This window comes from Cricetulus griseus, assembly GCF_003668045.3.
Source record: "Cricetulus griseus strain 17A/GY chromosome 1 unlocalized genomic scaffold, alternate assembly CriGri-PICRH-1.0 chr1_1, whole genome shotgun sequence".
Lineage (NCBI taxonomy): Eukaryota > Metazoa > Chordata > Mammalia > Rodentia > Cricetidae > Cricetulus > Cricetulus griseus.
Window position 1 is genome coordinate 143681500 of NW_023276807.1, and position 14904 is coordinate 143696403.

Below are 14904 nucleotides of genomic sequence, written 5' to 3' on the forward strand. Positions count from 1 at the left end.
CTGGGTTTCTCTGTGTAGCCTTAGCTGTCCTGGCACTTTCTCTGTAGACCAGGCTGTCCTTGAACTCAAGAGAGCCACTTGTCTCTGCCTCCTGAGTGCTGGGATTAAAGGGTGCACCATCACCACCAGGCTCGTTTTGAACTTGTATTCCCCAGTTTATGGTGCTACATTGGGAGGCTCCAGGTTACTATGAACTAGTCTTTGAAGGTTACAGCCAAACTCCCTGTTCTGGTACTGTACTTCCTGGTCCTCCAGATGTGAATGGCTGTCCTCTGCCATCATGTCCTGTTAGTTCCAACTCTGGATTGAAATTTCTGTGGCTGGAAGCTAATGTAATCTTTCTGCCTTAGGTAGCTTTTGTTGGCTGTCTTGAAAACAGTGATTATGATCCTTGGGTGACAACTACATGGAAGGAAGCCACTGTATTCTAGAGGATTAGGTTGTTTTGTTCATGTCAACTACTAGGTTGCTTTGTCAACTACCATCTCCAAATAAAATGAAATGAAACCCAGTCTTCATGAGAATTTTGAAGGAAGTAGGCCTCCTCTTATGTATACTGGGGCCATAGACATGTATATACTCAAGAAAAAATTTTTTATTTATAAGCAATATTATTATCAGTAAGCATAGCCTCATAAATGGCTTAGAAAGTTAACTTTTAAGATCTTTAAAAATGATAGTCTTACTTTTTTATATTTAATACAATTTTCACACATTTCAATATTCTTCAATATCCAGTATGAATCCAGATCTGCCTCATTTATCTTTATTTATTTAGGTTTTTCTAGACAGGGTTTCTCTGTGTAACAGCCATGGACCTGGCTTTGTAGACCAGGCTGGTCTTGAGATCCTCCTGCCTCTTCCTCCTGAGTGCTGGGATTAGGTGTGTGCCACCACCACATGGCTCTTTATTATTTTCTTAATTAATACAAATTTCAACATATTTCAATATTGTTACTCTCCAGTGTGAATCCAGGTCTGCCTCACTTATTTATTTTTTTTTCACCAGATTATATACCAGGGATGAAGGCTTCTTGGTTTTATAGGCCACACTTTTCTTGATGCGGTGTCCTTTGATATTAACGATATATGGCAAGACAGGTGGCTGGACAGTCAGAACAGTTCCTTCAGGTGTGTAACCTCGGAGATGCAGTGTGCCCTTAGAGTAAGGTGTTACTGCAACCCAACCTATGAGACATTCAAGAGAACACAAAATGCTGTTATCAATCATCTCAGTAAAGAAATCAAATCAGCCGGGCAGTGGTGTTGCACCCTTTATTCCCAGCACTCGGGAGGCAGAGGCAGATGGATCTCTGTGGTTCCAGACCAGTTTGGTCTACAAGAGCTAGTTCCAGGACAGCCTACAAAGCCACAGATAAACCCTGTCTTGAAAAACAAACAAACAAACAAAAAAAAAAAAAAAAAAAAAAAAAAGAAAAGAAAGAAATCAATCAAATCGAACCCTGTCTCTCCTCCCAAGTGCTGGGATTAAAGGTGTGTGCCGCCGATACCACCACCTGGTTTAATTTTTTTCTCCTAGAGACAGGTTTTCTCTATATAGCCCTAGCCATTCTGGAACTCACTCTAGTCCAGGCTGGCCTCAATCCACCTGCCTTTGCCTCCTTAGTGCTGGGACTAAAGGCTTGCATCACCACACCCAGCTGCAGCAAGCGCTCTTAACCACAGAGCTGTTAGGCTTGTTAGGCTGGTTTAGCATTCACTGTGTAGCACAGGCTGGCCTTGCACCTCAAGCAACCCTCCTGCCTCACCTGAGTGATGGGATTATAGATGTGAGCTACCATATTTAGTCCCTCTGCCCCAAGCTCTTAAATGCTGGGATCATGATATGCCACTATACCCAGCCTTTTATTTTTATATTTGATATTAGGCCAAAGGCAGTTTTGCTGAACAGAGTCTCACAAAGAATAGACAAGCTTTGATTGCCAGCCTCTACCCTGCAAATGCTGGGATGTAGGCACGTGCCACCATACATGACCTAGGCTCTGCCTTTTAAGAGTACATTACCAACCAGCTGGGCGTTGGTGGCGCACACCTTTGATCCCAGCACTTGGGAGGCAGAGGCAGGTGGATCTCTGTGAGTTCGAGGCCAGCCTGGTCTCCAGAGCATGTGCCAGGATAGGCTTCAAAGCTACACAGAGAAACCCTGTCTCGAAAAAACAATAACAAAAAACAAAACAAAACAACAAAAAAGAGTACATTACCAGCCAGCCAGGTGGAGGTACCGAACACCTGTAATTGCAGCACTTGGGAGGCAGAGGCACACAGCTCTCTTGAGTTCCAGGACAACTAGGGCTACCCAGAGTAACCCTGTCTTGAACAAATCAAAAAGAAAAACAAACAAAAGAATACGTTACCCGCAGAGGAGAACTTGATATCAGCTACAGCTTCAGAATCTCCACCTCCTTTTAATGTAATGTCTTCAGCCACAAGAGGAGGAAACTCAGCCATTCGTTCTTTTCCACCCATTGGAACCTTCCAATAAAGCAAAAGAAATGTTTGTAATTTCAACTTAAACTCCCTGTTAACTGGGGTTGGGTATGGTGGCTCACATTCTTATCCCAGCACTCAGGAGGCAGAGGGAGGTGGGTTTTTCTGAGTTCAAGGCCATTCTCATCTACACAGTTGAGTACTAGGCCAGTCAGGGTTATATAATGAAATTGTCTCAAAACAAAAATTAAAGAAAACCCCAGACCTATTAATTATAGCTGAACATGGTGATCAAAGCCAGAATCCTACATTCGGGTGTGTAGGGAAGGAGATTATCATGAGTTTGAAGCCAGCGTGGGGTATAGAATGAGACTTTTTATTTTATTTTTTTTTTGTTTTTTGAAATACAATCCAATGTTATTTTCAAATTTGCTAGTCAGCCAAGGGTGGTCTTAAACTTCTAATCCTACTGCCTTTGCTTTCCAAGCGCTAGATTATAACACCACGGCTGGTTGGTTATCTCAAAAAACACCTTATATGGCATTAATAAGTATGTGATGGATAAATGCACAGGAAAAAAAAATCTCCTATTCAGCTGCTGAACATGGGAGCTCTGTAAAGAGACGAAGTTTATGGTTTCCAAGGGCCTATTTTCAGATGAGCTGGAAACAGACTTCAGATAACTGGGCTTGGTAAACTTCAGTGGGATGATAAGGGCTAACTAAACAAGGCTATAGCAATGGGACAGGAGGAGCCAAGAGTACAGAAAAGGAATGTTCAGGACATTTTGTCTGTCTTTCTGTCCGTCTATCTATCTGGTTTTTTGAGACAGGATTTGAACTCACTCTGTAGACCAGGCTGGCCTTAAACTCACCGAGATCTGCCCGACTCTGCCTCCCCAATGCTGGGATTAAAGGCGTGTGCCACCAATGCCTGGCGACATTTTATTTTTTAAATGAAGATGAGAACAATCAAAACATTTATGGGGGAGGGGGGCCGGAGAGATGGCTCAGAGGTTCAGAGCATTGACTGCTCTTCCAGAGGTCCTGAGTTTAATGCCCAGCAACCACATGGTGGCTCACAACCATCTAAAATGAGATCTGGTGCCCTCTTCCTACCTGCAGGCATATATGCAGGCAGAACATTGTATACATAATAAATACAAAAATCTTAAAAAAAAAAACAAAAAAAAACCCAAAAACATTTATAGTCTAAAGGAGGAGGTAGAAGAGGAAAAAGAAGGAAACCCGGTAAATACAAGTGTATGGCTTAGGAATGAGATAAGAAAGCTTTTCTACTCAGTCCAGTGCTTGTCAATCACAACTGACATTTTAGCTTGTTCTTCATTGTCGATGGGTGGTTTAGTGTCACTTGGGGCCTACATACACTAGATGCCAGCAACACCTCTCTACTGTGACAAAACCTGTAACTTTTTTCTTTTGGAATTCAATATGTAGATCCACCTGCTGAGATTAAAGATCTGTGCTTTGACTCCCACCTCCTTCATAACGTGTAGTAATGTGACTATCGGGCACTTGAAACGTGGTCTGAGTGATTAAATGTAGATAATTATATGTGGCTAGTGGCTACCATATTGGACAGTACACCATAGAGGAAAATACACTGCTGTGGCTTTTCTTGGCTCAGACCAACCCAACACCCCTTTTCATGTAGAGCCCATTTTTGCTTTATAACTAGAATGCCTGGAGAATGAGGTGAGATGAGGGCCAGCTGATATAAACTGATGGTTCTATCCAACACAGGCTTTATCAGCTGTTGTAGCTATGCAGCCATCAAGTTGCATTGCTTTACCTGCAGTAACTCGTGGCCTGCATGCTTCTCATATAGAGCATCTGCCTTGTCCAAGGAGGTGATATGAACAGGAAGGAAGTTGGAAGCCACAACTGTAAACCAAGCTGATTGATCTCCCTTAGGAAAGAAAGGAAGAAGTTATTTTACAGAACAAACAACTTGGGAACCCACACATTATGATGTACAACTTAAAAAAAAAAAAAAAAAAAAAAGAGATAAAAGCTGGGTAGGTGGTGCACACCAAGGGAGGTAGAGCCGGGAAGATTAGTAGTTTAAAGACAACCTCAGCTACAGCATTGGGTTTAAGATCAGCCTGGTGTTCAAGAGACGTTGCCTCAAAACAACATCATCATCATCAAAAAAAAGAGGACAAAATAGAAACCATATCAAGCCCTCTTTCAACTGTAAGAAAATTATATTAATGTCATAAAAGAGGGTACAGTACAGAAATAATATATTTTAACAGTTCCTGTAAACTGTAAAACTAAGACTTCTAAGACTTGATATTATAAAAAACAAAACAAACAGGCATGGTGGTAAACCTGTAGGAGGCTGAGGCAGGAGGATGGTGACTTCAAGGCCAACCTGGGCAATATATGGAGACCCTGTCTTAAAAAACAAAGAAATGGGCAGCTTCATGATGAGTTGGGCACATGCTCCCCAGCCCAAGCCCATGCCGGTCTGATCCGTGAAGGAGGCCTGGGATTGTTGGACAGAATCACCCCTGCAAAACTGCATGAAAAAGGCGGAGGAAAAGATTAAATCATCAGACAAAAAATGCAAACCAAAGGGAAGAGGGGAGCAAAGGGCAGACAGTGGCTGACCAGAAAACTACAGCTCTGCCTGCAGAAAATTAGAGTTTGGCCTCTGAAGGAGAAGACAGAGAAGCTGCAGGGCAGCAGTGACGAACACCTCTAATACCAGCACTGGGGAGGCCAGCCTGGTCTACAAAGTGAGTTCCAGGACAGCCAGGGCTATTACACAGAGAAACCCTGTCTCAAAAAACAAACAAAGGACAGGGGAGCCAAGTCTGACTAACCATCCATCACATCAGTCATTGGTCCTGTCTCCCTTCTTGTACAATTCAAGGGAATTACTTGTACCAACTATTCTATAAATGGGAGGCTTGTTTTTTTTTTTTTTTTTTTTTTTTTTTTTTTTTTTTTTTTTTTTAAGTAGAATCAGAAGCATCTTTAAAAGAGGGAGGAGGGCCTGGTGCTGGTGGCATACCTTTAATCCCAGCACTCAAGAGGCAGAAGCAGGTGGATCTCTGTGAGTTCAAGGCCAGCCTGATTTACAGAGTGAGTTTCAGGACAGCCAGGGCTACACAGAGAGACCCTGTCCTGAAAAACCAAAACCAACCAACCAAAAAACCAAACTCACTGAGATCTGCAGCTCTGCCTCTGGAGTGCTGCAATTAAAGGGTGCCACCAAGGCCTGCTGCCTACCCCACCTTTGAAATAGGATTTCTTAAAATTTAAAAAAAAAAAAAAATTGTTGAAAATATTCTGATTTATTTTAATTTTTAAAATTATGTGTATATATGTATTTATGTTGGGCTAAGTTCATATGGATGCAGGCACCCACAGATTTCCTGAATAGGTGGATCCCCAGGAACTAGAGTTACAGTGGTGGCAAGCTGCCCAGCGTGGGTGCTGGGAGCTGATGTTCCTCTGATCGAGTAGCAAGCACTCTTAACTGATGAGCCGTCTTCCCTGGCACTAGTTTTACAGATTTTAACACAGTATTCTCTTTTTGGCCTACTCTTTCCCCCAAGATTTTTCTATAAAAAATTGCGTATGTACAAAACAAAACAAACAACAGTATTTTGTCAATCTCCTCATGTGTTCCCAAAGTGCATCCTAATATTAGGTCACTTTTCAACAGCACAGATTTTTCTTACCTCTAGGAAATCTATTCGGGCTATAGCACCCAAAAATAGAACCATTCTTGGTTTGAGAACAAATGTTCTTGGTACAATAGAATGTGTTGGCAAAACAATATCCACTTCTTTTTCTGTTAGAAGATTTAAAATCTGTAAAGCAAAAGACAAGACTTATTTAGAAGACTACTTTCATTCAATATATTTTGTGATTTATTTACAAAACTAAGTACTGAAAAAATGTTCAGATTTTATAATAAACCAAGTTATGTTCATTAGCCACATAAAAAATTATATATTATCTCTAAATTAACTATTATTCCACTCATTTCACAGCTGTGTATTAAACATTGGCAAAACAGCACAATAGGTGTACAAGACTTTCCTATGACAGCACTCATCTAAATGTCAAAATGGGTGCTATCCCAAAATACTGTTGGGTCACTAAGAATGGAAATATGTGCTCAAGGATCCAGGGAGCAGTAGCTTGCAGCCTTGAATAATGGACAAGGTAACCTCAGGTCCTAAGTATTTACCATGCAAACATCAAATGCAAAATGGCTCATACCTGCAAATCTCAGCTCTGGCAGGCTGAGGCAGGACTGCCACAGTTCTAGGCTAACCCAGACTATGTAGTATTTCCAAGACCTGGTCTCAAAAAACAAAAACACCCCTCTTCTTCAATTCAAACCAAAAAACAAAATGGTCACTCTACTTTAGGAACAAGTTCTTAGCTTGAAGACCTTCTTTCTCCTGAACATTTGTCCGAACATCAGTGTTGTGCATCTTGGCTTGTTAGGATCAGAGGGTTTTAGTTTTTTAAAGATTTGTATATGCCTGTACATGGGTGCCTGCAGAGGCCAGAAGAGGGCATTAGATCCCTGGGAATTGAACTTGGAAGCTCCTCTGTAAGAGCAACAATGTCTACAACCCAACAGCAGGCACTATTAACCACCAAGACACCTCTCTAGCCACAGGATCAAAGTTATTGAAGAGACCAAAGAAAAACAGAAAAGGAAAGACAGGGATTACCAGATTCTGGTAAGATTTAAGGAAGACAAAATTCATTCAAAAAACGAATTCACAATAGCTAAGCTATGGAACCAACTTAGGTGTCTATCAACAGAGGAATGTATAGAGAAAAAAAAATTTTTTAAAGATTTTTTTGTTATGTAAATTTATTTAGTATGTATAGACTTCTGCCTGCAGGCCAGTAGAGGGCACCAGGTCTCATTCAAGGTGGTTGTGAGCCACCATGTGGTTGGTGGGAATTGAACTCAGGACCTCTGGAAGAACACTCAGTGCTCTTAACTGCTGAGCCATCTCTCCGGCCCTGAGAAAATGGGTTTACATACATAGGAAGTTTGAATAGCCATAATGAATGAAGTTATGTTTTTTTTTTTTTTGTAGGAAAATGGGTGCAACAGGAATAAATCATATTAAGCAAAGTGTGTGCACCAACATGTGCACTCGATATAGGCTAAACTTGATTAGACACCAGCTAAGTTACCTGTGAGACATTGTAATTTGAGTAAAAGGATGGATAATGGCAAGATGGGTGGAATTAACCCTATTCTAAAAATATGGTTACTTGACCATTTAGAATTTAAAGTATTGCAAGATGTGTCAAGAGAAATACAAACCATGTTTGTTCCACACAGCTTTGAAGAACAATGGGTACCGGTTACTGAGAGACTTTCAGTGTAACACAAAGAGCAGGCAAAAAATAGCTGGATACCCTGGGAGTACACCTCACACTGCTCTGATTAAGTTGTTACAACTCACTTCAGCTCAAACTATATGACATGATGAATGACATATTTTCAAGGGAATTCAAGCATAGACTAGGGAGCTGAATAGTAATATTTATAATTTCTAACCTTAAAGTATAGGAACCTATAACATGTCTCCCTAAGGTAATAACCACAATGTTAATACTGTCTGTCGTTTACCTACAGAGACGTCAACTAAATGAAAACAGAATTTGATGGAATATAGATTTATCCTTGAACTACTTTTATAAAGAAACCAGAATCAAATTTTAAAATGGAAGCCCACACCTTTACTTGTTTTAGGCCAGTTAAGACAGTACATCTACAATTATAGTATTTTTTTTTCTTCTTCTTCTTCTTCTTCTTTTTTTTTTTTTTTTTTTTCCGAGACAGGGTTTTCTCTGTGTAGCTTTGGAGCCTATCCTGGCACTCGCTCTGGAGACCAGGCTGGCTTCGAACTCACAGAGATCTATCTGCCTGCCTCTGCCTCTCGAGTGCTGGGATTAAAGGCGTGCACCACCAATGCCCGGCTATAGTACGTATTTCTAAAAGAAACTAAATACATACACAGTTTTCTTTTGTAATCCCAGGGGTGTCATAAAACCAGTGGGCATCTTTCACATCCTCTGGGGTCAGTTCTACTTGTTTGGTACACTGGTGCACGGCCACAACAGGTTCATTTCCCATGTCAAAGGCCAATGAGTCAGCATCAAATTCAAAGGGAACGTCTTCCGTCTGTTCTGTGGAGTGCGAGAATGTTCTTCCAACTCTTCCTAGAACAAATTAAACCGAGTTCTCAGACATCCCTCCAATGCTTTGATTCTGGGGCATACGAAACATTTTGAGATGGGTTCTCTGTACATAGTTCAAGACGGAGTTAAACTTGTGATTTTTCTATAGTCAGAGGCGACAGATCTCTCTCTCTCTCTCTCTCTCTCTCACACACACACACACACACACACTTGTATTTTGGCAAAGATCTCATGTAGTCCAGTCTTGCCTCAAAATCACCATGGAACTGAGTTTTTTTTTTTTTTTTTTTAGAATATATATATGTGTGTGTTTTCTTTTTTTTTTAAAACATTTTATTTATTATTTATTTATTATGCATACAACATTCTGCTTCCATGTATATCTGCACACACCATAAGAGGGCACCAGATCTCATAACGGATGGTTGTGAGCCACCATGTGGTTGCTGGGAATTGAACTCAGACCCTTGGAAGAGCAGTTGGTGCTCTTAACCTCTGAGCCATCTCTCCAGGCCTGGAACTGAGGTTTTTTAAAACTCCCAAGTATTGGGATTACAGGTGAGTACCTGACACCCTGAAGACCTCTCTACCTCAGAGATAGGGTCTCATTATGTAGCCCTGGCTGTCCTGGAACTCTCTATGAGACCAGAATGGCCTTGAACTCAGAGATCCACTTGCTTCTGCCTCCCAAGTGCTGGGACTAAAGGTAAGGCCCTGAAGCCACCTTTTATGATTGCTTTAAATAAGCCACTAAAGTTACGTGTATAAATATGAAACTGTGGCTATGATGATGCTTTTGTCGTCTTTGTGGAAGATAACACGAGTCATTCTCTTGCACGGTCAGTTGTGTTTCAGACAAATAGTGTTAGAAATCCTTCTTTCCCATTAATGGACTCAGAAGAGAGATACAAAGGAGATGGACAAGTTAGCTAAAGACCTTTACTGCCTCTGCTAGTTTGGGTTTCCAAGCAACAGTAACCTTTCCTACAAAAAGCCTATATTCCAGAACAGGGAAGGAAGTCTCTTCCTGTAAAAAAATGGTTAGTCCCAATGGCCGCACTGCAAGTCTAAACAACTTTATCATGGAACCGGTAAGACTTTTCCTAAGTTGGAAGATGCATACCTATCTTGTAAGCATGCTTTTTCAGTTGATTGAGCTGGCTTTGTTCTTCCTCACTAAGATCTTCTTCTGCTTTGGTTGCCTCTTCTTTAAGCCTTTTTTGTCTTCTGAACATTCTGTAGGGAGTTGGGTTGCAAATTGGAAACTTCAGGAGGTTTAATGTAGTACCTGAAATACCAAGAATAAGGGTTTCAAAAAAAGAATATGAAAGAAGAAAAGCAAATGTTTCTGGTTTATTTCATTTAGCCTTCATGACAACCATTATGTAATTATTTCTACTTTACAAACGAGGAAATAGGCCTAGTGACTGGTTCACAGGCTAACTCGGAATTTGGGTACAAATTTTGCAGGTGTGTTTTACCCCCGATTTCACCATTTATCCTCCAGTACATCTAGGGTTGTACGACTGACCATAGGCAGTTTTAAGTATGAAAGACCAAAACTCTGGTTTCAAGGGGACACATTTCTGTCAAGCTAATTCCTAAGACTGTAACTCTCCATATACATACGTTTCCCCCTAGCTTCTTCCTTCAGAGAGGCTCCTGAAATGCATCCTCAGGCTCTGCCTGCCCAGCGTTCTGATGACAGACAGGCAGATGGAAACACCACGCCAAGCTATTTGTTTCTTTATCTCAGAACACTAACATTTCTTCTCAAGAAATTTCCACGTCATAGCACATCAACTCTTTCATATGTTTAGTCTAACATTCCAAGAATAAATACATTCAAGGGTGAAGAAAGAAGGGTCTTAGGAGTAAGAAGAACACAGATGCTTTTTTTTTCTTTTAAATAGACAGGGGCTTATGGATCTACCTCACAATAGCCTCCAGCTATGTAGCCAAGAATGGTTTGGTGTTCTCCGGATCCACTTGTCTCCACTTCCCAAGTGCTGGGGACACAAGGGCTTGCCACCACACCTCGTTTGTGCTGTACTGCAGACTAACTCAGGCTTCCTGCATGATAGTCAAGCACTTTAGCAACCAAGCTTTATCCCCAGCCCCTCTAGAAATATTTTTTCTTTTTTTTTTAAAGAGTTTATTTATTTATTATGTATACAACATCCTGCTTCCATGTATATCTGCACACCAGAAAAGGGCACCAGGTCTCATAACAGATGGTTGTGAGCCACCATGTGGTTGCTGGAAATTGAACTCAGGACCTCTGGAAGAACAGTCGTTGCTCTTAACCTCTGAGCCATCTCTCCAGCCCTAGGAACATTTCTATTAGAAAATCAACCGTATTGAATTTCTAAGCACTAAACTGTCGCAAGAGGTATGAGCAAAGTGGGGAGAGAAGAAATTTAAAGGGAGAGCCCCAGGTAGTTCAAGGTGGACATTTAAGGGTAGATGTAGTACTAGGTGCCTGGGTCAAGTCTGATTTCTCAACAGCGGGGCCTCACCTGGCCAGGGGGAGATGGTGGCCCTGTCGATGGCTTCGGAGCCCTTGGCGGTGCAGTAATCAGACTCCAGGAGTGTGTTAAAGAGAGTGGACTTGCCGGCATTCGTGGTGCCCACCAGGTAGACGTCGCCGCGGTAGCGCCAGGAGCGCTGAAGTGCAGAGATCAGTTCTTCAACTCCGTAGCCGGTCTTGGCGCTGATCAACCGGACGTCCTTGATCACGGTGCTGGACCTGGTCGACGGATTCGGATTCTTTTTCTCGTCCCGAGGGTCATCGCCGGTGGGGTACTGCGGTCCTCGGTGGCCAGGTGCCATCACGAGCCCAGCGCGGATGCAGTCGTCCCACAGCCGCTTCCGCAGCCGCTGCAAGTAGCCGGGTGCGTCTTGGGGCAGCAGGTCCACTTTGTTCCCCAGCACGAAGACCTGCTTGGGGCCCACCAGCTTGGGCAGGTCGGGCAGCAGGGCGTCCGGCAGGTCGAGCAGGTCCACCATATAGAGCACCAGAGCGGGTTCCGGCCGCCGCAGCGCGGCGCTCACCAGCTCCAGGTACTGCTCTCGACTCACCCGCAGGCGCAGGGCACGTCGATGGTGCACCAGGAGCCAGCAGCGTTGGCACACGGTCCGCGCCCGTCCGCCGTCCGCCTGGGTCACACCGCGGAACTTCTCCTCCGTCAGGTAGCCGGGCAGGCTGGGGTGCTGGCAGTGCAGCTCGGCCCCGCAGCCCGAGCAGTAGATGCCGCTGGGTGGCACCGTGGCTTCTGGAAGCTCGGGGACCTGCAGACTCCGGAGACCCGCCCGCAGCTTCCGCTGAAGCCGCTCCTCCCGCCGCTGCAACCTCTGTCGCTCCTCATCCTGCTGCCGCTGATGCAACTCCCGCAACTCTCTCAGCAGTTCCTCAGGGTCCCGCTCCGGGACGTACTCCGGGAACAGAAAGCGCTCCTCCGTGTCGGGGCCTTCTTCATAGTCCTCGGTCGCCGTGGAGCCTGGAGGCAGACGGCGGCCCAGGGATGATGGGCTCTGGGAGAAAGCGGCTTCGCGCTTCCCCGCCAGGAGCCGCCGGGCAGGGCCATGGCACGCTGCGGCAGGCGCCGGGCCCCGCAGGAACCCGCACAGCAGCCTGCAAGCCTGCAAGCCAGGCAGCATGCGGACGGCCGTGAGGTGGGCGGAGCCTCGGGCGCGCACCCGTGCGCGTGTCCGGAAATCAGGGACGAGAGGCGAGGGAACTGTCCAACGGCGTGACTAACCCTGGCTTTCTCGCGATGAAGGCTCCGAGACCCGAGAGTTCACCCCGCTGTGCAAAGGCGCGCACTAGAGCTGGGTGGGCAGGAGATGATCGTGGGTGCTCTGCCTACACCCAGAGCTTTTCTTTCATAAATCCCCTTTACGCCAATCAAGCGTCATCTGTGCAACAACTCTACAAGAACACGCAACAAGAAACTACGTTAACCGGGTCCAACTTCCGGCCTAAAGAGCGGTCCTCAGCGGTAGCCGAGCGACCCAAAATCTGCACTTGCGCAGTTCAAGCCCCCGCCAGGCTCGGCCGGCCGTTTGCGCAGGCGCAGATCTCACACGATTCCCCCCCCCCGCTCCCCCGCCCCACTTAGACGCCGAGGATTCTGGGAACGCCGGAGACGGAAATTGCTTGTTCTTACTCTCCAGAGTTTGCCGCTGCAGTTTTCGCCTCCAGCTTTGTGAATTCGAGTTAAGAGGACCAGAAACCTTTGGCCAAGATGTATGACGCCGACGAGGGTAGGTGACCACGTGAGACACGCCTCGCGGTAGCCTCTTAGGCGGTACGGCGGGGGAACCTGCAGGGATGGAGGACCTGCGCCAGCAACCCCATCCCGGCCGGGACGCGCGCCCCGCAGCCCTGTTCTCACGCGCTGGACTTGCTGGCTGTGTAGGCTCGGGAAACCTAGGATTCACGTTCCCGGGTCAGGTCGATTGCTCCCTGCGTGGCCTCCTGTTAAACCTGCTGTCACCTTCCAGGAACGACAGTGTGCAAGTGCTTATTAACGTTCGGGTGTTTTGACGTTGATTGGTTTCCTTTGCACCCCAGTCAACTTGCTGAATAGCTAGGTATTTTTTTTTTTTTTAATACTGTCACAGAGGATTGGATCCAGGTCCTGCACGTACTCTACTCTTGAGCCATTATTCCTAGTCCCGGGTAGCTCAATTTTCGACCACGTCCTGTTATACCCTGGAAATATTAAGGATAAAGAATGAGTTCTGGGTTGACATTCCTTCACACTGTCTTCAGTTAAAGTAAATGCCTTAAAAGATGGCCTTTTAGTAGTCTCTTACCATGAGATGACATAGTCCTTGCTGTGTATGTATTTCATTTCACAAGGACATGCCTAGTCACTTTTCATAGGCACACTTCAGGTTTTCTTTTTTTGTTTTTCGAGACAGGTTTGGAACTCAGTCAGAGATCCTCCTACTTCTGCCTCCTGAATGCTGTAATTAAATGAGCCACCACCGCTGGGCCTCATGTTGTATTTTTTTTTTTAAAGCTCCCTCTTTACTTCTGTGTTCCAGCTTCCAACTTTATGGCCATCCTACTCAGACACAACAAAAGCTTCAACTTTTAAAATTTCTTAAACGTCTCAATTGTATTCATATCTCATGGAACTCTATTAAAATCGTTATATTCTTTTAAATTACTCTTACTTGAAGGAAATGCAGAAACTTTAAGACTTTTATAGCATCTATTTATTTTGTATGTATGTATCAGGGTGCACACATGGAGCATACCCTATAGATGCTGGGTTTGAACTCAGATCCTCAGCTATGTGACAATCATCTTTACCCATTGAGCCATTTCACCAGCCCTAAGAATGTTTCTAGTTTCCATCTCAGGACCTCTGTGACCCATTATAATCTGATTTTGCTAATGCTCCTATGTTAAAACAGCTTTTTCTGAGTGGTCTGTGATTTCTTACTTGATAAATTAGATAGATGCTTCAAGACTTACTTAGATCAGTTGTTGTAGCTCACAGAAGGCCAAATGTGGAGGATTATCTTTAAATTGGAGACCCAAAACCAACCAACCAGATAAAACATCATTCACCCACCCAACTCTCACCTATTTCTGTGCTATTCAAAATTGTTCACGATTTCCTCTTGAAAACTACTCATCTACTCTGCTACATCACTTCCACTTGACTGTTACCGTTTCTTTTACTCATTACTGTTGTTTACATTCTCCCTGGGTGATCTAATCCAGTCTTTTTTTTTTTTTTTTTTTTTTTCAAGACAGGGTTCTCTGTGTAGCTTTGGAGCCTATTCTGGTACACAGTCTGTAGACTAGGCTGGCCTCGAACTCACAGAGATCCGCTTGTCTCTGCCTCCCGAGTGCTGGGATTAAAGGCATATGCCACCAACGCCTGGCGATCTAATCCATTATTCATACTTGAATTTACTGGATGACTTGAATACATTTTTGTTTATTTTTTTCTTTTCCCTTTTGGTTTTTCGAGACAGGGTTTCTCTGTCCTAGCTGTCCTGGAACTAGCTCTGTAGACTTGGCTGGCTTCCAACTCTCAGAGATCCCCTACCTCTGCCTCCTAAGTGCTAGGATTAAAGGCTTGTGCCACCACTGCCCAACCAAATTTTTGTTTCTTTAGACATGGTCTTGACTATGTGCATTACATAAGCTGGCATTGAACTACTGGCAGTTCTCTTACCTCAGTCTCTCATGTGCTGGGATTATAGGCATGAG

The 14904-nt window shown here is 44.1% G+C and overlaps 2 protein-coding genes across 3 annotated transcripts in view; one reads left to right on the forward strand and one right to left on the reverse strand.

Moving 5' to 3' along the window:
* Positions 1–575: 575 nt before the first annotated feature.
* On the reverse strand, positions 576–12476 carry Noa1 (nitric oxide associated 1). Of its 2 annotated transcripts, XM_027390961.1 has the most exons (7): positions 11186–12326; positions 9790–9954; positions 8482–8687; positions 6164–6295; positions 4261–4377; positions 2376–2493; positions 576–1188 (listed from the first exon to the last, which is right to left on the reverse strand). In XM_027390961.1, the coding sequence occupies exons 1-7, from the start codon at positions 12324–12326 to the stop codon at positions 992–994; spliced, it is 2076 nt and encodes a 691-aa protein (XP_027246762.1). In that variant the 3' UTR covers positions 576–991. The 2 variants fall into 2 exon arrangements, with proteins under 2 accessions (XP_027246762.1, XP_027246763.1); XM_027390962.1 differs by lacking the exon at positions 4261–4377 and having other exon boundaries at positions 11186–12476.
* A 262-nt stretch (positions 12477–12738) lies between these two features.
* Polr2b (RNA polymerase II subunit B) overlaps positions 12739–14904 on the forward strand; it is a 37714-nt gene continuing 35548 nt past the window's right edge. The window contains exon 1 of the mRNA XM_027390960.2: positions 12739–12932. Coding sequence (XP_027246761.1) covers positions 12914–12932 — 19 coding nt within the window. The 5' untranslated portion in view covers positions 12739–12913. The remainder of the gene's footprint in view (positions 12933–14904) is intronic.

Coding starts and splice junctions, on each gene's coding strand:
- Noa1 (XM_027390961.1), bottom strand. CDS start 12,326: ATGCTGCCTGGCTTGCAGGCTTGCAGGCTGCTGTGCGGGTTCCTGCGG. Junction 9,955..11,185: donor CACCATCTCCCCCTGGCCAG/GTGAGGCCCCGC, acceptor TTGGTATTTCAG/GTACTACATTAAACCTCCTG. Junction 2,494..4,260: donor CAGGCCACGAGTTACTGCAG/GTAAAGCAATGC, acceptor CTTTATTGGAAG/GTTCCAATGGGTGGAAAAGA.